We start from the raw sequence: 23,115 nt of genomic DNA, 5'->3' as shown, positions 1-23,115 counted from the left end.
CCTACATGTTAAACTACTTAGAAAAGTATCCTTTTATTGCATTTGTTCACTTAATATAGGCAGTCCTGCATGTTTCAGACTTAACAAAATATTTTCTTAATTCATCACATACAGGAAGCCAGAAACGTTCCTCTTTTCCTTTCCCATTCCTCAATTCCTTGGCCTTTGATACTGATAGTGTGAGTTTTCCCTTTCTTCGTGAAAAGCATTAATAATTTTAATATCTGAAATATGCACACACATCTGCCAAAACGAAGTATAAGTATTTTAATCCGATACCACTGCAAAAGTATATCATCAAATTACAGAAAATTTGAATTAATTTGTTGTTGTTAGGTGCTGTCAATTTGGCTCCTACTCATAGTGACCTTACGTATAATAGAATGAAATGTTGCCCGGTTCTTCGACATTCTTGTAATGCTTGCTATGCTTCAGCCCATTGTTGCAGCCACTGTGTCAGTCCATCTCATTGATGGTCACCCTCTCCTTTACCAAGCATGATGTCTTTCTCTAGCTATCGGTCCCTCCTGATAACATGTTCAAAGTACGTGAGATGAAATCTCACCATTGTCGCTTCTAAGAAGCATTCTGGCTGTCCATTCTCCAGGACAGATTTGTTCGCTCTTACGGCAGTCCACGGTATGTTCACTGTTCTTCACCAATACCACAATTTAATCATATCAATTCTCCTTCAGTCTTCCTTTTTTCATTGTCCAGCTTTCACACATGCATATGAGGCAGTTGAAATACCATGACTTGGGTTAGGCACACCTTAATCCTCAAAGTGACATCTTTGTTGTTTAACACTTGGAACAGTTCTCTTGCAGCAGATTCGCCCAGTGCAATACATTGTTTATTTCTTGACTGATGCATCCATGGGCATTGATTGTCAATCCAAGGAGAATGAAACCCTTGACAGCTTTAATTTCTTCATCATTTATTATGATATTGTTTATTGGTCCAGTTGTAAGGATTTTTGTTTTCGTTTTGATCAGATATAGTCAGTACTGAAGGCTATAGTCTTTGACCTTCATCAGTAAGTGCTTCAGGTCTTCTTCACTTTTGGCAAGCAAGTTTGTGTCATCGGCGTATTTTAGGTTGTTAATGAATTTTCCTCAATCCTGATATCCCGTTCTTCTTTATAAAGCTCAGCTTCTTGGATTATTTCTTCAGCATATAGGTTGAATAAGTATGGTGAACGGATACAACCCTGCCCACACCTTTTCCAATTTTAAACCATGTGGTATCCTCTTTTTCTGTTCAAACAACTATCTCTTGATCCATGTATAGCTTCCACATGAACACATTGAAGTGTTCAGGAGTTCCCATTCTTCACAATGTTATCCTTATTCATTGTAATCCATACAGTCGAATGCCTTCGTGTAGCTGATAAAACACAGGTAAGCATCTTTCTGATATTCTCTACTTTCAGTCAAGATCATCTGATGTCAGCAACGATATCTCTTGTTCCATGTCCTCTTCTTAATCCAGCTTCAGCTTCTAGCAGTTCCCTGTCCATGTATGGCTGTAGCTGTTTTTGAATTATCTTCAGCAAGATTTTGCTAGTATGTGATACTAATAAAAACCAACCAAACCCATTGCTATTGAGTTGATTCCGACTCATAGCGACCCTATAGGACAGAGTAGAACTGCCCCGTGAGGTTTTCAAGGAGCGGCTGGTGGATTCGAACTGCCCACCTTTTGGTTAACAGTTGAGCTCGTAATTAACCATTGCACCACCAGGGCTCCGTGATATTAATAGTACATTACTGTTTTCTGCTTCACTGTACAATAAGGCAAAGCTCAGTGAAAATGCATGGCAGTTTCAGGCCTTAGTAATTAATGCAGCCCTGTCAAACACCATTTTACACATTTAATTCTTTTTGAAATAATGATAAGTATCAATTGTTTGCTCCCATGCGAATTTTAATGGATAATTTTTTTCAAATACCTTTAATTAGGCAGTTTATAGATACTGCAATTCAGAAGTATTAATGCATATTTAATACATTTTTCTATTAAAAATTAATTTTTTAGCATTACATCATCATACTAAGAATATAGTGGTCTAGAAACCTTAATATTATCTTTGGCTTTTTTCTGTTTCATCATTTTCTGTATCCAGTCAAATCTGTTCGATGCATCTTTTAAATAATCTCTGGCCTTTACCTTCAAATTCTGACATACTGCCTTTGTTCTAGTCAAACATCTACTTGTTTTCTCAGCCTAGAAAGTCTTTCCATTGCCTTCTGCATACTTATCAGCCTAAACTTTCCAAAAGAGTCCTTTTATCCTGTAAGAATTTTCCAGAAATGTCATAGTCTCATAAGAATAAGTCCAAGCTTGTCCACCCAATTTTCATCATCATCTGTGTCTCCACCAATCCCAGTGTATTGAAATGGTGTCCTTGGCACTTGCTGGGGACCAGAGGAGCAGCTTTACATGGCGTATTTAGTTTTTCACCTCTGTGCCCTTCCTCATGCTTTCAGCCTCACCCATATCCCCCGCTAGGAATGCTATATGCATTTGCCTTTTGACCTACCCAAATCCTAGCCTGGTCAAGTTCCCACCTCCTTCAGTGAAGCTTTAGAAAGCTTCTCCAGCCCTTCATCAAGCGCTTCTTTCTCTGAGCTCCTGTCCCACATTGTCTCACATGTAATATGCCTCTCAGTGGCAGAGACCTTGTCTCCTTCTTCTCTTGGAACCCAGCCCATGCTGGGTAGATGACTAGCTGCCCTTCTTCCCCATTTCACTCCTGTTATCATTTTATAAAGTTACACCAGAAAGGTTTCTTCTTTCTTTTTTTTCTTTCTTTCTATGTACATCTTAAACTTGATGACTTTTCCAACTCCCTCACCTCCACTTACTCCAAATCAGAAGCAATTTGTTAGTGAGAAAAATAGGCAGATGAGTTTAGCTAGATGGAATATTGTGTTGACAGAGCCAGGGTGAATTTGACTCCCATGTGAATCAGGTTCACATAGAGCAGAACTCCCATGCAGAGTCGCAGGCTATATACTGAATCCTGCCTAAAATACAGTCCTGTTGTCAATTCTGATCCCACGTGTTGCAGAGTAGAACTTCTCCATAGGGTTTTCCTGACTATAATCTTTACGGACACACATGGCCAGGACTTTCTTGTGCAGTGCCACTGGGAGGATTCAGACCACCAACCTTTAGGTTAATAGTCTAGTGCAAACTGTTTGTGCCACCCAGGGACCTTGAATCCTGCCTAAGCATCTTCAAATATGTATTTTGTTTAGCGTTGGGGAAATTGGGCAATAGAGAGTGAACTTCCTAGCACAAATTCCTTGTAAATATTAGGAGGGGGGATTTAAAAATGAATGTATTTTGCACTTGTATCACTTTTGTAAAGAAAAATAGTTATTACAGCTTTTCCTGTTAACAGTGAGTCTATAGTAAATCCCAGCAAACTCTTTCTATATAGGGCCAGATAATAAATATTTTAGGCTTTGCAGTCCTATAAGGTCTCCGCCACATGCTTTTGTTGTTCTTTAAAATCCAAACCAAACCCGTTGCTGTCAAGTCGATTCCAACGCATAGCAAAGCTGTAGGACAGAATAGAGCTGCCCCATACGGTTTCCAAGGAATGCCTGGTAGATTCGAACTGCTGACTTTTTGGTTAGCAGCCAGACTCTTAACCACTACACCACCAGGGCTTCCTGTTGTTGTTTACAGTCCTTAAAAAATGTAAAAATTAGTCTTAGCTTGTGGGCAGTACAAAGGCAGTATAGACCAGATTTGGCCCATGGGTCATAGTTTGTTGACTCCTGGTCTGTAGCAGTAAGAAAGGCTAATCTGTTTAATTGGGCATCCAAGAGGGCAAAAGAGTTTGGTATCAAGTAGAGAAAACATTGTAATACTAATCTTAGTCCCAGTCAAACTGGAATGTGCCCAGAGGAGCGGGATCAAGTGGCGGGATCATGGGAAACCTCAACCTAGAGGAACAGCTTGGGGAACAGGGTAAGGATTCCTTACCTTACTTGAGAGAAGGCTGAGAGATGACATCTTAGTGGCCTTCAACATGTAAGTGGCCACAGTGCAGAAGTAAACCTGTACCGCACATGTTTACAGTAGAGCCTTGAGTGGAGTGAGTGGTCCTGGGCACGGTAAATATCCTTTCCTAGAGATTGTCTAGCAGAGCTTCCTTTGCTCAGAGGTAGTCCCCGGCCTACAGCAATTCGAGTTACGATAAACCGCACTTACGACTTTTTTTTTTGTACACTTTGTCATTAGTAATATGTACTACATGCAGTGTTGCTCTGCATAAAAGGACCATACAGACAATTGTCACTAGTTTTCAGACTAGAAACTCCATCCCCATTCCCAGGGATAATCCAGATGACCCAAAACCTTCCATAAGTAGCATTATTACCCCAACTGACAAAATGCCAGTGTCATCCATTTTTTTATGGATGTGTGTATTTTATCCCAGTAAAGAACTTCCCAATCTTCAGCTTCAGTGGAACATTATAGATTATAGATGTAAAAACATCAATGCTGGGGGAATATTGGAGCACGTAGAAGTATTTAATTTGGGCAGAATTAAAGTAAATGTTCATAGGCTACGTACACTTTGAGCAGTTTTTTTTAAAGGAGCCAAATGGCTGGACAGTATAAAAAAATGGTGCCTAACAATGATTTCATTTTATTATTGTACTGTTGACCTTGATAATATTTTCCAAAAGATATCTTACCATCTATACTCTGTCTTAGCCCAGAATCCTTATAGTTAGTTCATATGACCAAGCTGCACTTACTTGGATACTCTCTATTTTTAGGTTTCCTACTATCTACTTGAGGAGCCCTGGTGGCACAGTGGTTAAGAGCTTGACTGCTAAGCAAAAGGCCGGCAGTTTGAATCCATCAGCTGCTCCTTGGAAGCCCTATACCCATTGAGTTTCCAAGGAGCTCCTGGCGGATTCGAACTGCCAACCCTTTGGTTAGCAGCTGTAGCTGCCTTAACCTGTCCTGTAAGGTCGCTATGAGTCAGAATTGACTCAACGGCAACGAAATTTGTTTTGTTTTACTATCTACTTAGAAATTAAACCAAAAAAAAAAAAAGCAAAAATCGGACACCTCAGCGTGATTTTAATCACTGTTTTCTCACCCTAGCAACAACTTTTGATTCATCGAGAAGCAGCAGGAACCATATTAACAAACTTTGGCTCAAATTCACACTTGATGTCTCTCCAGCCCTCTCATCCCATTTTTCCGTGCCAGCATTTTTCTCCATTCAAGACATTCTGCCAGACTAATTTAAGACACCTACTCGAGTTGGATTATTTGCATATTAGGCTTAAATCTTGTGTGTCAGCATTCATGTCTGTGAAAATAGTTGCAGCTACTGATTTTATTTGGTAGAACTCTTTCAGTATTGATTGATTTTATTTAATTAATTAAATTAGTTAAGTTAATCAGAATACAATTTATCTTAATTTTGATTTTGGTTGTAGAGGTTGGCGATTTGAAGGAGCTGCAGACACTAGACATTTCTACCAATCGTTTGCTAACTTTACCCGAGAGGCTTCACCTGTGCCTTTCTCTGCAGTACCTAACTGTGGACCGAAACCGTCTGTGGTGTGTGCCGCGGCACCTCTGCCAGCTTCCCAGCCTCAACGAGCTCTCCATGGCTGGAAACCGTCTTGCATTTTTGCCACTTGGTAAGTGATCGTGTTTATGTGGGTGAACCGAAGCAGCCAAAGAATAAAATGGAAAGTATTGTTTTCTTGATTTTTTTTTTTTTTTTTAGGAAGGATTAATTAGTTTCCTTCTTTCTGCTTATCTTGAAGATTGACTCTCTAAACCCTTGGTTGCAGTGACCAAAACATTATTACCATTTTACAAGTGAAGTTTATTGCAGTTCGGAATTTCATGTTTAAGAGAAGGAAATCGGTTCTAAAATTTGTTTAAAGATAAGACATATGAGATGTGATATGATCTGCTCTTGAGAAAGGATCTAAAAATAGACACATATAAAAGTATAAATTCAATAAAGGGTATTGAGCAATGTGAGTATTGAGCAATGTGAAAGGATAGCTTTCCTATTGGTGCCAATATGTCTGTTTAGATGTTGACTTCTAGGTAGAAAAATTGGCACTGGGTATCCTAATAATATAAGTTTTGCCAGGTAGCCAGACTACAAAGTTTTAAAGATTTTATAATTGCTAAACTTCCTGCTGGGCTAGAAATACTACCTTGTCTAGTAAATAATACATTATCCAGTATACACTTCTGTAACTGGACCATTTGACATAGTATATGTCAAAGAACATAGGCCTTTAAGAAAACGAAATTGAATTATTTTGTTAACTTGCAAGAAACAAAAATGGCATTAGGCTCCACAGATCCCTAAACTGTCATAACAAGCATCATACGATTTTACTTATAAAAGCATTTTTGTAATGAATAATTTATGTGTGGACAATGAAGTGAATAATTTACTAGCCCCTGCCGAAAGGAAGTATTTTCAGCGTATTACACTGTGCATATTATTTTTAACTTAAAATCTCTTCAAGAAAACTTTAAAATACTGGAAGACATTAAAATCAATTTGAGTAATAATAAATAATTATCAAATTTAAGGAGACTACATTTCCATAAATATAATTAAATCCCATACTCATAAAAAAAAACTTCACAAAATGAAAATTATTTGAGAAGCAAGCTACATTTCTAAGAAATCAGCTTTTTCTCAGGTGAGAAAAATATCAAATATAGAGAGATTTTACAAAATAAATATGCCTGCTGCACTAAGGCACACGTTATGGAACAGTTAGAGTGGACAAGCAGTTTACAGGTCTAAGGCTCCAGGCTGTAGCTTGGTTCTGCCACCTCACAGTGAGCGACCTGGGGTAAATCACTAAAACCTCTCAGAGCTTTATTTTTCATATTTGTAAACCAGAGATGATAATACTGATTCTTCTTACTTTAAGGTTAATTTGAAGTCAAATCAGATAGTTTATATAAAAGAACTATAAAGGACTAGACAAATGCAGTGACTCTCAGCTGAGAGAGCACAGTTTGTAGATGCCATATCTTACCTTTTAAAAAATATACCTCCCTTATCATTTTCACGATCATAGTAACCACCAAAACAGATATTTACTCCTTGTAAGTGCTGACTCTCTGCCAGCTGATTGCTAAGATGGTGTGGTCAATGCTGATAGTAAGTGGAGGAAGGGAAGGCGGGGTAGGGAGAAGGTCTAATGGTTTGATTTGTGTGGTGTTAAGTCCAAATTAGTGGCATAACATCAGAGTTCAGAGTAAAACTACAAAAAAAAAAAGCCACCCTTATTATGATTTGACTTCAAAGGGTCACCAGGAACATATTAGCTTATTAAATGTGGGGTTGCCTGTACTGTTATTATTTATATTATTATTACCGACCATATGTGTAAGAGGACTGTTGCCTCTCTATGCATAATGATATACTATTATGGCTATTAGTAATAATAATACCAAATTAAAAAAAAATTGCCATCAAGTCAATACTGAGTCATAGTGACACTACAGGACAGAGTAGCACTGCCCCATAGGGTTTCCAAAGCTGGACATGTTTACAGAAGCCAACCGACACATCTTTCTCCTGCGGGCAGCTAGTGGGTTCAAACTGCCGACCTTTCAGGTAGCAGCCAAGTGCTTTAACCACTGCACCACTAGGGCTTTATTGAGCACCCAGTGTTTGTCCAGGTATCATGTTAAGTACCATATAGATGTGCTCTAACTTATCACAAAACCTATCGATGGCCTAATTTTACAGATGTGGAAATTGAGATTCAAAGAGCTTAAGGCACCACCCAGAGCCTCAGCTGGTAAGATACAGTCTGAGTTTCAGACTGTCTGATTCTAAGCCCTCTATTCCTTCCACCTTGACATGCCGTCTCCACATTCCAGGCAGGATGTCTCTGCAGGGACCCCATTAGGGAACAGAGCTGGGCTGTATCGAGCATCTTTCTGGTTCTGGCATGACCATCTTCATAGTCAGATTTAGTTTGGCCATTTGGGGCTCACGTACCCCCAGGAGCACTCTAGTTAGCCTCACTCTGTTTAGCTAGGGTCTGCTGGGTGTTGGGAGAGTAGATGGAAGCCACTGCCTAGGAACCTGACCACCGTTCATACTTGGAATGCCAAGGAGTAACTTTGTGTATTGCGCCGAATGCTTACGGCAGCAGATGACCTGACTTGCAGTGACTGGTGATAGAAACGGTGTTGGGTGGAGAAATATCTGCTGCACGTTGCTTGGCTGCTCCTCTGCCTTGCCCCCCAACCCACCTCCCAGTTATTTATTGAGCAGCTTCTCTGTGCACTGTGCTAGATCCTGGTGTTACTAAGAAGGTGGGCATCACTTCTTAAGTACTCAACTTTCAGGGATCAGTAGAGCCTTGAAGAATAAATAGTTTCTATCCCGAGGTTTCTTGTCACCTTCCAAAGCCTCGCCTCTGTCAGGCGAGGTTTTCTTTTGTGAACTTGTTAATTTGGTGTCAAAGTACATTAGAGGCAACGATTACCCTGGCTTATGCATAAAAATTTTCAAGGCTCTGCACTGGGCTCAGAGGAGGCTTTCTCACAGCACTGACGTAACTACAACTCTCAAGTCTGGGGCCATGGACAGCCCAGTAGACAGAAGCAGCTTCTACACATTCCTGGGCACTATCCCGGGCTTACTGTTCTGTGAGCTCTGGGGTGCATGGTACTGTCCGAGCTGTCTGTCACTCCGAGAGACCTTTCAAGAGCTCCTTCAGAGTCCCAGTTCCAACTGTCTACATCCTCTGCTGCCTTTTCACATCTGGGCCTTCTCTCCCCCCATGTGCCACCCAGACAACCCTGACTGGACATAGGCCTGTAGACGTGTTTCAACTTACTATAGAAAGAAGTTTAAGCAAGAGGAAGAAGAAGAAGATTGTCCAGTAGGAAAGAAACAGGCTGACCAAAGCAATGTGCTACCTGGTTCTAATGACCAGGTTCTTACAGGAGCGCCAGGAGCAAAGGGTCAGGGAGCAAATATGTGCTCCGGTGGCCCTTCTGCACCTGGCTTACTGAGTGTACATTATGAAAAAGTGGATGAGACAAGAGAGCACCAGGGTGAGGTGGCTCAAAGAAGGCTTCAGGAGAGTGGAGACAAGAGATCTGTGAAGTTGAAGAAGCTGAAGCTAACAAAACTATTACTAGTCTCCTCAGTCTAGTTTTTTTTATATATTTTTTAACACTATGAAGACAGGTTTAGAAAGGGAATTCAACTAAGTCTTTAGGAAGAAGATAATTGAGTTGATAGCTACCCTTCCATGGAACTTGTGCTCCTGAAGTCTTTCCCTGAACTCCTTTCTGAAAACCGAAGTTGTCTAATGCTAAAGAACTATCCACAGCTAAAGTTTTCAAGTTTTAGAAGGCTCCTTTGTTAGTCTTAATTACGTAATATAAGAACTTGAGAGCTTAAGGAAATGGGTGCTGTTGTATCTCTGCCTGGGATTGAAGTGGCAGTCTTATTTTAGAGACCTACTTACTGAATTCTGTGTCTTGCCAAACAAGTTTGACTTTGGAGAAGAGCAGTCTCCTATGGGGTTTCTTAAAGTAATGTCATAGCACAGCCTCTTCAGAAAGCAACTATAGAAGCAAGATGTAAGGGCGATTGATCACTCACGATACTGCCTAAACCAGTAAGACTCTCTGAGTATGTTCTTAAGACAGAAAGATGCGTCAAGAAAGAAGGATGTTGGTATCGTAACTGTACTGTGACAGCTGAGTGACAGATTAGTCTGCAGACAGGAACTCTGTTTACCGTGTTGACTATATGAGGACGGGGGGAGAATCAGTTGCTTGAGCCTAGAGCTATGAAATTTAAGGGAGAGCTTAAAACCTGTGTATTTGATGTCAGTTCACTAAGGTCTCTTGATTGAATAGCTCATAGAATTGTAGGTCACTTCTTGGATTCTGAAAGTGTAGGAAAAAACAAAGAATAGGCGTTTTTCCTCTAAACTTTTTTTTTTTTTTTTTTACCTTGTGCTCATGATTTTCCATGCATAATTAATAAGCCAGAAACCCTGGTGGCATAGTGGTTAAGTGCTATGGCTGCTAACCCAAGGGTCGGCAGTTTGGATCCACGAGGTGCTCCTTGGAAACTCTTGGGGCAGACCCTGTTCTATAGGGTTGCTATGAGTCGGAATCGACTTGAAGGCAGTGGGTTTTGTTTTGTGTTTTTTAAATTAATAAGCCAGATCATTCAGTAATGTTTACAACTTACTGAATATGGAATAACAGATACAATGATTGTGCACAAATTGGCTATGAAAGATCATTCTTTAGTTATCCCTGAGGAAGTGCTGTGTCAGCTCGATTCAGTGTCAGTCACTTCTGTAATTTAAGAAAAAAGTTACACCCATGTTAGCTGGTAGCATCGGTTGTTAAGTGTTAATATAGAAAACAATGAATGAATTCTTAACCGAGAACATTTGGCAAATGACACTGATTTACAAAATAGCCTGACGCTTAAACTTCTGTGCGAGAGATCTAAAGGTTAGTAGAGAATCGCTTCGTACTGACAGGCAATTATCTGAGTTTCTAAACCAATCCCAGAGCTGCCCCTTGGAGGTTCTAGTAGTGAAGAGTTTATTTTCTCAGGAAAAGTTACTCTGTGTGTCAAGGACTTGGGTTACCAGGGAAATGAGCAGTTCCTTACCACTACCCCATGACTTTGGTATATGGGATAAAACCGATCCTTTTACCACAAAACAGGAGACCACTCCAGTTTTTTGTAGTAATTGTTTTTATTGTAGTTGTTGTTTTTATTGTAGTTATTGTTGGTTTTCCTTTCTCTGCTTTGTGTAGAGAAAAAAATTTATGTTAAGTCAAAAAAAAAAAAAAGAAAACCAAACCCGTTGCCATTGAGTCAATTCCAACTCGTAGTGACCGTATAGGATAGAGTAGAACTGCCTTGTAGGGTTTCTGAGAGAGACTGGTAGATTCGAACTGCCAACCTTTTGGTTACCAGCCTGAGCTCTTAACCGTTGTGCCACCAGGGTTCCTTATGTTAAGTAGCTGTGTAGTTTTAGGAACTAGTTCCCAGGCAGTTTTGAAATCCATTCTGAAATTCCTTTTCATATTGCAAATGACATTATAAAAGGCAAAACTCTGTTACTGCTTCTTGTTCCTGTTTTTTCTATATCTGTTTATAAAATCAGGAAAATAATTACTTTTTAATCTTTTTTTAAAAATATTTAAGTCTACAAAGTAAACATTTTTGAATTTCAAACTAGTATTGAAACCACGTGGAAACCAGTTCGTAATTTCTTAATCTCAGACTTAGAGATGAACGTAAACTATACTCTGCCGAACCATGAATATAGTTGATCTGCCTCTTGAAGAACTACTTGCCTTGAGGTTATTGTTTAACGGTACTGTTTTGCAAAGTTTATAGCTTGAAATAAGCTTCAGTGCCAAAAAGTTTGTTCTACTACAGTCAAAAAGTCCCAGAGGTTAAAGTTAGTCTTGTGTTTGAGCTTTCTGAAGAGAGACCCAAACATCCAACTAACATTGAGCTTTGTAGGAACTTTGGGGGCAGGTCTGTATGCAAAGACATAATGAAAAGGAGAGAAAAAGGGTCTGAAAACAAAAACTGGTAGTGGGAGTAGATAGGAGATTACTATTCTATTGAGATCCGTACAGATCTTGCTACAGAAGTAAAGCTGGAACTTTGAAGAGCTTGTTTCTTCAAGAAAATGACTGTTCAGTACCCTTTTTGAGCTTTATCTTTTTTTTGTCAGTATTTGTAAAAAAAAAAAAAAGATTCTTCATCCTGTGCTCCTTACTCATCTGAGCCTTCTCCACTGTCCTATGGGTTACCTCTGCTTCATTTTTCTCTCTTTGCATACAGCTTTTGTCATAAAATTTTCTTATGGAGTCAGCAGGCGTGTTTGTATGGCCACGTCATGGACCAGGCATTGACTTACTACGCTAATGTGCAAAGAAAAGAGCTTTCCTAGATTAGGTGAGCTTTAAATGAACAAACGCATATTTTTCTCTAAGTTTTGGGGTGGGACGTGGGAACAGGAGTGATTAGTATGAAGGAAATCAGCCCTGTCATCAAAATATCAATTAAAGAGAAGAAAAAAAAAACTGCTCATTCTTCAAAATGTATAAATGTGAAGTTTAGGAAAGTGACTAGTATGAGGGCTGGAACCATGAGCAGAATTCTTACCATCCAAGTGGTTTTGTTAATTTGGTTCTGGAACTTACAGCTTTTTTTTAATAGTGATGAGACTGTACAGTTCTAGCAAAGTCTGAAAAAGATTGTCAGTATGACTTTAAAACCAGAATCTGGAGTTTCTATCAGTCATAGTTTTCAATAAACTTTTCAAGTTTTTGGCAAAACAAAACAGAAACAAAGGAGTAACAACAAACAAACAAAGCCCCGCTCAAGTCCAGCTGAGTAGAAGCTCCAGGCAAGATGCCCAGTGAGGACACTGGCTTTCCATGCTAGCTGCCAGGACACTGGAAGGTATGTTGCTGTAAATGCAGAGTCCACGCTGGACAATCAGCATGAAGTCTTCTTCCTTAGGATCCTCTCCAAAGGAATTATTGGTGTTTCTTAGTATTTCTGCCCTAAATCTTCAAGTCAAAACTAGCCTACCAGCTATCTGGATTTTCACAGGAAGGTGACAGATAACCTTATTGCTTATCTCCCTTGGCAACCTCTCCTTCCAGCCCCAACTCTGACATCGTACCTGAATGACTCAGGCTCAATGCCAGTCCTCTTATACTCACAGCACCCACTCACCCTGCTACGTGGTATCCCTTCCGACATCAGGCGGGCGACCCTGCTTATGTGGAAATGATCTGTGGAGAGAGTCACCAGCAACATGGTGAAGCAGGCTGACTCTGGAGTCAGACATGCCTTAAATCCCAGCTCTACCATTTAAGAGCTGCGTGATTTTAGACTTAGAAAGATTATTTAATCTAGATAACATTGCCAAGAATGGAAATTCCAAAACAATTGCGCGCTTACGGAACCTGTACGTAGACCACGAGACAGCCGTTCAAACAGAACAAGGGAATACTGCATGGTTTAAAGTCAGCAAGAGTGTGTATCATGATTATATCCTTTCACCGTATTTATTCAATCTGTATGCTGAGCAAATAATCCCAGAAGCTGACTATATGAAGGATGTGGCATCAGAATTGGGGGAAGACTCATTAATAACCTGTAATATGCAGATGACACAGCCTAGCTTGCTGAAAGGGGACTCGAAGCACTTACTGATGTTCAAAGGCCACAGCCTTTAGTGTGGATTACACCTGAACATAAATCAAAAATCCTCACAACTGAACCAACAAGCAACATCATGATAAACGGAGAAAATATTGAAATTTTCAAGGATTTCATTTTACTTGTATTGACAGTAACACCCATGGAAGCAGCAGTCAGGAAGTAAATCTGCTACAAAAGGCCTCTTTAAAGTGTTAAAAAGTAAAGATGTCACTTTGAGGCCTAAGGTGTGCCTGACCCAAGCCATGGTATTTTCAGTCGCCTCATATAAATGCAAAAGCTGAACAATGAATAAGGAAGACTAAAGAATAATTGATGCATGTGAATTGTGGTGTTGGCAAAGAATATTGAATATACCATGGACTTCCAGAAGAATGAACAAGCCTGTTTTGGAAGCAATGTAGCCAGAACGCTCCTTAGAAGAGTGGATGGCAAGACTTCATCCCACGTACTTTGGACGTGTTATCAGGAGGGACCAGTCCCTGGAGAACATCATGCTTAGTGAAATAGAGGGTCAGTAAAAAAGAGGAAGACCCTCAATGAGATGCGTTGACACACTGGCTGCAACAATGGGCTCAAAAATAGCAAGGATTGTGAGGATGGCGCAGGACCGAGCAGTGTTTCATTCTGTCATGCGTAGGGTTGCTGTAGGTCGGAACTGACACAACGGCACCTAACAACAACAGATCTCAGTAGTGTTAATACCAACTTCGTAGTGCTTTTGCAAGAATTAAATAAGATGCTTCTAAAACACTTATCACTCATAAATATTCCATATGTACTCAATAAACATGAAATATTTTTATTTCACTAGACCAAGAGAAAGGGTAGGGACCATGTGCATCATCGTTTATGCACCCCAAGCATCTAGCGTAGCACCTGGCCCATTTCCTTGTTACCTGAACTGTGGCAACAGAAGTAGAGATGCCAAAGTGTAAGTATTTAAACCAGCACTGAAGGAGGCCTTTGGTCATTCAAATCATTAAAATCAATTTATTCTAATATAGCAGTTGTTGATGATCTGCTGTGTATAAAGCAGCTTGTTAAATTATAAAATTCACCATGAAATCTTGTTTTGTAAAAGCTTAACAGATCAGAAAGAATGTAACTATGCAGAATATGTAACGGAGTCTATTAAAAGAAGTTAAAAAAAATACATATTTTTTATTTATTAAAAGAAGTTAGTACCTTTAAAAATGCATATTTCTGAAAAAGTGATTGAAATGTTCTCTTTGTAAAACACATCATGTGGATAATTTAAATTAGTTTTAAAGGTTATTTTGGAATTCACAGTAAAATACTCTGAATTCATTGTGGAACCCAAATTCGGTAGTAATTAAAAGTGCTGTCACTGTGACTCCTGATGGCTGTGACTTACTCTGATGGTTGGTGTTACATGGACGGAGCAGTCCAGACAGCTTGTTTGGGCCTCTTGCTTTGAGGCTGTGTTTATGGTATCGTCCCATCATTTTGCTACAGAGCATTCATCGTTCCCCTTCTGATAAAATAAACGAGTTTCCGACAGGCTAGCCCCCAGCCAACAAAGGCCCTCTGCTGTTCTGGCCCATGCTGCCTCTCTGCGCTGGCTTTCACAGCGTGACTGAAGGAGCAGTAGCCTAGGCAGACAGGAGCTTTTTGTTCGTCTTCAGCCATGTGGACTGCATATGCCAGAGCCTTGAGGTTTAAAAAAAAAAAAAGTTTGTGCAGGACTCCTAGTATTTGCTAATTTCCAAGTAAAAATAGTACTTTGATCTGTTAGTCTTAAAGAAGAAAAAGAAGCATTTTAGACACAGTAAAAAAGCACTTTAAAAAGCCGCATGAAAAAGTTCTTTGTTGCACTTCAGCCTCTACGCAGATGGACAACTTCCTTGGTTTTTTTTGTTTGTTTTTGTTTTGAAATAATATTTTATTGTGTTTTAAGTGAAAGTTTACACAGGAAATTAGGTTCCCCTTTAACAGTTTTTGTACAAATTGTTCCGTGCCTTTGGTTACTATTTTTACAATGTTTTAGCATTCTTATTATTTCCATTCTGTTTGTTCTGTTTCCATTGGTCTAGCTTCCGTTCCCCTACTTGCAGCCTCATCTTTGCTTTCGGGTAACTGTTGACCATTTGGTCTCACATAGTTAATTGTGTAAGGGCGCACATTACTCATAGTTGATATTGTTTATTTTATAAACCAGTCTACTATTTGGCTGAAAGGTGGCCTGCAGAAATAGCTTTAATTCCAGGTTCAAAGAATATCTTGGGCTGATGGTCTCTGCGGTTCCTCTAGCCTGTCTGTCCAGTAGGTCTGGCCTTTTTTAGAATTTGAGTTTTGTTCTACATTTTCCCCATTCTGTCCAGGACCTTCTGTTGTGTACTAGGCCAAAACAGTTGGTAGGGGCAGCCGGGCACCATCTCGTCCTTCTGGTCTCTGGGTAGAAGAGGTTGTAGTTTGTGTGGGCTGTTAGTCCTGTCGAGTAGTTTCTTCTTTGAGCCTTTGATTTCCTTTCTTCTCTTTTGCGCCATACAAGTAGAGACCAATAGTTGTATCTTAGATAGCCACTCACAAGCTTTTAAGACCCTACTCACCAAACTAGGACACAGAACATTATTTTTGCGAGTTGACTAATTTGTCCCCTGAGACTATGGTCCTAAGCCTTTTGACCCAGTAAACCAATTCTGCGAGTTGTTTGGATATGTCTAGGAAGTCTCTGTAACAGTGCTCCCGTGTGGTTTGTTACATATGTGGATATATATGTAGCACACACAAGCATGTATATGCACACGCCTACAGATAAACCTGTACATGTGCACCCCTTGCATATACCTTCCGTATCTACCTACACAACCACATAACCACACACATTTTTTGATTGTTTTTACTGTTGTTGCAAAATTGTATATGTTACAGCATTTACTGAAATTATCCTTTTTCTCGTGTACTTTTTAATGTCTTTATTTACTTTGGTCAAGTTATGCTGACTTCACCCATATTTGGAATTGCCTTTTCCACCACCAAGAATCACAAGTGTCTACTATCTCGAAAGTGACTCCCCCTCCCTCTCCTTCCCATCCCTGGTAACCATCAAAGAATTTTGCTTTCTGTGTGTATTTCTAGTCCTGACTTTTTATAATAGTGGGGCCATACAATATTTGTCTTTTTGTGATTGGCTTATTTCAGTCAGCATAATGTCCTCCAGATGCATCCATGTTATGTTTCACAGACCCCTCATTCTTCTTTATAGTTGCATAGTATTCTGTTGTATGTATGTACTGTGATTTGTTTATCCATTCATTCATTGGTGGGCGCTTAGATTGTGTCCATCTTTTTGCTATTGTGAATAATGCTGCAGTGAACATAGGTGTGCATATGTCTGTTCATGTCAGTGCTCTTATATCTCTAAGATACATACCTAGGAGTGAGATTGTTGGATCATAAGGTTTTCCTATTTTTAGCTTTTTGAGGAGGTGCCATACTGGTTTCCATAGTGGTTATACCATTTTCCAATCCCACCAGCAATGTATAAGAGTTCCAATCCCCCCAGAACCTCACCAGCATTTGTTTTCTGTTTTTTTGATCATGGCCATTTTTGCAGGGATGAGATTATATCTCATTGTAGTTTTGATTTGCATCTCTCTTTTTTTTTTTTTTTAATGGCTAGGAGCCCTGGTGGCATAGTGGTGATTAAGGGCTCATCTGCTAACCAAAAGGTCAGTAGTTCAAATCCACCAGCCACTCCTTGAAAACCCTAGGGGGCAGTTCTACTGTCCTGTAGGGTTGTTATGAGTCGGAATCAGCTTGACTACGAAAGGTTTGGATTTTTTGGGTTTTAATGGCTAATGATCAGGAGCGTCTTTTCATGTATTTGTTGGCTGCCTGAATGTCCTCTTTGATGAAGTGTCTGTTCGTGTCCTTTGCCCATTTTTTAATTTTACTGTATGTCTTTTTGTTGTTGAAGTTTTTCATGTATTTTAGAGATTCGACCTTATCAGTATGTTGTTGCCAGAGATTTTTTTCCCAGTCTATAGGTTCTCTTTTTACTCTTTTGGTAAAATCTGTTGATGAGCGTTAAGTATGTAATTTTTAGGAGGTCCCAGTTACCTAATTCATCTTCTGTTCTTTGTGCATTTTTAGTTTTGTTTGATAGACTGTTCATGTTGTTTGGACCCTATGTTATCTTCCAGGAGCTTGATAGTTTTAGCCTTAACACTTAGAGCTTTGATCCATTTTGAGTTAGTTTTTGTGTGTGATGTGAAGTGCTGATCCTGATTCATTTTTATGCATACGGATACCCAGTTTTGCCAGCACCGTTTGTTAAAGAGACTGTTTCTTCCCCATTGAATAGACTTTGATTCTTTGTTGAAGATTAGCTCCCGTAGATGGCTTGACTTCTGGGTTCTCAGGACTATTTCATTGGTCTGTGTGTCTGCCATTGAACCAGTATCAGGGTGTTTTGATTAACATGGCTGTGTAATAAATTTTGAGATTGGGAAGTGTAAGTCTCCTACTTTGTTCTTCTTCAGTATTGCTTTAGCTGTTTGGGGCCTCCTTCCTTCCCATGTGAAGTTGGACATTAGTTTTTTCATTTCATTAAAGAATGTTATTAGGATATGGATCGAGAGTGTATTATATCTATAGATCACTTTTGGTAATATGGACATTTTCACAATATTAAGTCTTCTAATCCATGCACGTGGAATGTTTTTCCATTTATGTAGCTCTCTTTCAGTTTCTCATGGTAATTTTTTATAGTTTTCTTTGTATACATCTTTTACATCCTTGGTTAGGTTTATTCCTAGGTATTTTATCCTTTCAGTGACTATTGTAAACGGTATTGATTTCTTGATTTCCTTTTCAGAGTACTCCTTGTTAGTGCAGAAGAACCTAACTGATTTTTGTGTGTTGATCTTGTACCCTGCTACTTTGCTGAACCCTGCTATTAGTTCCAGTAACTTTCTTGTGGAGTCTCTGGGATATTCCATGTGTAGGATCATGTTATCTGTGAATAAGGATAGTTTTAGTTTTTCCTTTCCAATCTGAATACCCTTTCTTACCTTATTGCTCTAGCTAGGACTTCAGGTACAACATCAAGTAAGACTGGTGATTAAGGGTATCCGTGTCTCGTTACCATTCTCAACGGGAATCCGCTCAGTCTTTCTCTGTTGAGAATAATGTTGGCTGTTGATTTTGCATAAAAAAAAAATTGTGTTGAAAAATTTCCCTTCTGTGCCTATTTTGCTGAGAGTTTTTATCAGGAAGAGGTGTTGGATTTTATCAGATGCCTTTTCCGCATCGATTGAGATGATGTGTTTTTCCTTTTCTTTGTTTCATTTATGTAGTGAGTTATGTTGACTTTCCAATATTGAGCCATCCTCGCATCCTGATGTGAATCCAGTGGCTCATGATGCCTTATTTTTTTTGATATGCTGTTGAATTCTGTTGGCTAGAATTTTGTTGAGATTTTTGCGTTTATATTTGTGAGGGATGTTGGTCTGTAATTTTCTTTTTTAGTGGTGTCTTTCCTTGGCTCTGGTATCAGGGTTATTCTGGCTTCATAGAATAAATTAGGAAGTATTCCTTACTTTTCTACGCTCTGGAATACTTTGAGTAGAATTGGTGTCAACTCTTCTGTGAATGTTTGGTAGAATTCTCCAGTGATGTTATCTGGGCCAGGGCTTTTTCTGTTCTTGTTACGAGTTTTTTTAATGACAGCTTCAATTTTTTCTTTTGTTGTGGGTCTGTTCAAATTTTCTACCTCTATTTGTGTTAGTTTAAGTAGGTAGTGTGTTTCTAGAAATTTGTCCATTTCTTCTGTTGTTGTTAGGTTCCATTGAGTTGATCCCGATTCATAGCAACCTTACATACAACAGTACAAAACACTGCCCTATCCTGCGCCATCCTCGAATTTTTTGGAGTACAGTTTTTTGTAATATTCTGTTAAGATCCTTTTTATCTCAGTTGGGTCCGTTGTAACCTCTCTTGCCTCATTTCTTATTTTTTATTTACGTCTTCTCATTTTTTTTTCCTTTGTCAATTTGGCCAGTGGTTTGTCAATTTTATTGATCCTCTCAAGAACCAACCCCTAGTCTTGTTGATTCTTACAGTTGTTTTTCTGTTTTCTATTTATTTCTGCTTTGATTTTTATTATTTCCTTTTTTCTGGTGACTATGGACTTTTTTTTGCTGCTCCTTTTCTATTTTTTTTGAATTGTATGGTTAAACTATTGATTTTGGCCCTTTCTTCTTTTTTGATGTGTGCATTTATTGTTATAAATTCTTCTCTGAATACTGTTTTTGCTGTGTCCCAAAGGTTTTTGTATGTTGTGTGCCCTCATTCTCATTTTGAGTCTAAGAATTTTTTAATTTCATTTTTAATTTCTTCAACTACTCAACAGTTTTTAAGTGAGGTGTTATTCTGTTTCCATATATTCATTTTTTTTCCTTGTTCTTTCAGTTATTGATTTCTAGTTTTATAGCATTACGATCAGAGAAGACGCTATGTACTATCTCAGTGCTTTGTGGCCTAAAGTATGGTCTGTTCTGGAGAATGATGTATGTGCACTGGAGAAGAACATGTAGTATTCCGCTGTTGGGTGATGTATATATGCCTGTGAGATCGAGTTGGTTGATTGTGTTATTTAAATCTTCTGTTTCTTTATTGAGTTTCTTTCTAGTTGTCCCGTCCGTCATCAAAAGTGGTATGTTAAAGTCTCCTACTATTATTGTAGAACTTCCTTTTTCTCTTTTCAATTCTGTTAGGATTTGTTGTACGTATTTTGGAGCTTTGTCATTGGCTGCTTAGATATTTATTATGGTTATATCTTCTTGGTGGATTGACCCTTAAATCATTATATAATACTTTGTCTTTTTTAATGGATTTTGACTCAAAGTCTACTTTATTAGAGATTATTATTGGCACACCTGCTCTCTTTTGGTTACTGTTTGCTTGATATATTTTTTTCTATTCTTTGATTTTTTTAAGCTATATATGTCTTTGTATCTAAGGTGTGTCCCTCATAGGCAGCATATTGATGGGTCATGTTTTTTTATCCATTCTGCCACTCTGTGTCTCTTGAGTGGTATATTTAAACCATTTACATTCAGTGTGATTATCAGTAGGTATGAATTTACTGCTGCCAATTTTGTTATGCTTTTTTTGGTGGTGTTAACGGTTTCTTTATTCCACTTAATTTTCTGTGCTGAGTTCTTTTTGTTTATGAATTTTCTTTTGATATCCTTTGTTGTTGTTGATTTTGTGTGAGTAGATTTATTAATTTTCTTTGTGGTTACTCTGAAATTTACCTTCATCTTCCTAAGTTTAAAACAGTCTGCTATATTTTGATATCCCCTTTACTTCCTTTCCATGTGGAAGTTCTATAACTGTACCATTTTTCACCCCTTGCGTTTTGAAGTTTTCGTTGTTTACATATTGACATTTCTGGTTCCCTGTTTTCAGTCTTGCAGCTTTATTTTACATTTGTGAATTCTGTATCTGGATGATAATATCATGTGTCTTATTCTCAGGTTGCTGCCTGATGTCATTTGTTCTCTGTATGAAGGATTTCCTTTAATATTTCTTATAAGATTAATCTGGTTTTTACAAATTCTCTTAATTTCTGTTTTTCTGGGAATGTCCTAGTTTCACCATCATATTTGAAAAACAGTTTTGCTGAATATATGATTCTTCATTGTCAGTTCTTTTCTTTCAGGGTTTTATATATGTCATCCAATTGCTTTCTTGCCTGCGTGGTTTCTACCGAGAAATAAGCGCTTAGTCTTATTGGTGCCCCTTTGGAGGTGATGTTTCATTTTTCACAAGCTGCTTTCAGAATTCTTTCTTTGTCTTTGGTTTTGGAAGGTTTGATTATGATATGTCTTGGTGACTTTCTTTTGGGATCTATCCTGTATGGGGTTTGTTGAGCTTCTTGAGTGGAAACCTTCTCATCTTTCATTATATTAGGAAAATTTTCTGCTAATAAATTCTTCAAAAATTCTGTGCTTTTTGGGGAAAAAAATCCCCCTTCTGGAATTCCTATTACACATAAATTATTTCTCTTAGGGTTTCTTCATTTTCCTTCATTCTTTTTTCTGGTTGTTCCTGAAAAAATTAGCATTTAGGGATTTGCCTCTATTTTGCTGATTCTTTCTTCCATTGATTCAATTCTGTTTCAGTGTCCTTTCATTGAGCTGTTTCTGATATTTTGTTAATCTACATTTCTAGTTGTTGTTTTTGTATTGCTTAATTGTGTATTTTGTCATTTTGTTCTTGTATTGTTGTCCTGAATTCTCCTAGGGCTTTGTCTCTGTTTTCCTTGATCTCTTTGGAAATCCTGTATATAAATCTTTTGAATTCCTTATCAGGTAGCTCTATTACCATCTCTTCCACAGGAAAGTTTTCTGCCCCTTTATTTTGCTCACTTGTTAAAGCCATCTTACCCTATTTCTTCATATGATTTGTTATTCTCTGCCATGTTCAAGGCATTAAGGCATTAATTTATTTATGTTTTTATTGATTGTGTGTATGTTTTGTGCTAATTTTTTTAATTTGTTTCGATGTATCCAGAATTTTGCTTCTTCTCTTTCTCTTTAGAATGCTTTTCTTCTTTGGTATTATTTTATGTATTTATTTTTTGTGGTTCTGATCTCTGTGTGACTTTGGTGGCATCTGTTAGCTGGGCGTGATTTCCCCTCACTAGCAGATGTGGTGGCTGTCACCCACGTGCGAGTCCTCTGTGGTTAGGGTTGTATGTCTTACCAGATTGAATGGAGGTGGGAGAGCAGGTTCTTTCCCTGATAATGAGTGACCAGTGTTGAACAGTCAGGTCGTTCCACAGCCCTTATGGGACCTTCTGGGTTAGCAATTAGTTAGTCCTCTGGAGCTCAGAGCAGGATGTCTGTGCATCTGCCGTGAGAGAGTGCTACCCAAATGGATGGAGTAGGCCTGCTGTGCATGCACAGATTGACTTCTCAGTAGGAGGTAGGGTATCAAGGGGTTTTTGTGGAAGTGCAGACAACCTGCAGGAATTGTTTGGGTATGGACTGTGTGAAGTTGCTGCCAGGCAAACATTTCATGAGGGCAGTAGAATCTCCTGCTCATCCTTTGGCAGAGGTGCAGATGGTGCCTGTCAGGATGTGACTGGCATTGCTGATGACATGATGTGTCTGTCTGGCTAGTCACTGGAGCGTGAGTGCAGGGAGTGTTTCCACCAGTCCCTGAGTTGGGCATAATATGTGTGTACTGCCAGTTGCTAGGTGGTTGGGGTGGGGGCGCACAGGTCATGGGTCACCAGATGGGTGGCATGGGAACTTGCACCACTGGTTGCCAGGCGGGAGGGGCAGCAGGTGCAAAGGACGGTGGAGTCTTTTGCTTCTGGTCACTGGTTTGGTGATGGGTGCTCACGCCAGTGATCGCCAGGCAGGCAGAGGGCTTGGGGGTGAGTGGAGTAGGCACAGGCCTCCAGTCGCAGGTCCAGCGGCACGGGAGTGTGCGCCACAGATCACTGGGAAGTAGGAGTGGTGCAGATATGGTCAGAGTAGGCACAAGTCTCCGGTCACAGATCCAGTGGCACGGAAGTATAAGCCATTGATCACCAAGTGGGGCCAGGAGGAAAGGAGGGTCCACCCCTGATGACTGGGGGGAGGCGGGGGAGAGCATGTTCCCCTAGTCTGGCATGAACACTGGGGTATTCCCCTAGAGTGCAGCCAGCGATTAGGACCCAGCCCTGGCCAAACGTGAGGAGGTGGGCTGTCTAGAGTCCTGATAGTTGGGACATCTCTAGCTGCCACTCCAAGGATATGCCACTGTGCCAGCTCCACCTGCCCAGTTGATCAGGGGCCACTGCTGGTAAG

At 39.4% G+C, this 23,115-nt stretch overlaps 1 protein-coding gene across 4 annotated transcripts in view; it reads left to right on the top strand.

Annotated features, from left to right (window-relative positions):
* LRRC28 (leucine rich repeat containing 28) overlaps window positions 1–23,115 on the top strand; it is a 266,213-nt gene that overhangs the window by 136,611 nt on the left and 106,487 nt on the right. For 2 of the 4 annotated variants that reach the window (XM_064267063.1, XM_064267062.1), the window contains one exon: window positions 5,478–5,684. The exons of 1 other annotated variant lie outside the window; for it this stretch is intronic. In XM_064267063.1, coding sequence (XP_064123133.1) covers window positions 5,478–5,684 — 207 coding nt within the window. The remainder of the gene's footprint in view (window positions 1–5,477; window positions 5,685–23,115) is intronic. One more of the 4 variants, XM_064267064.1, reaches the window with a different exon arrangement.

The sequence above is a fragment of the Loxodonta africana genome, chromosome 13 (assembly GCF_030014295.1).
Source record: "Loxodonta africana isolate mLoxAfr1 chromosome 13, mLoxAfr1.hap2, whole genome shotgun sequence".
NCBI classification, from domain to species: domain Eukaryota; kingdom Metazoa; phylum Chordata; class Mammalia; order Proboscidea; family Elephantidae; genus Loxodonta; species Loxodonta africana.
Note: the sequence above shows the minus strand (reverse complement) of the source record. Positions and strands in the feature narration are given on the sequence as shown.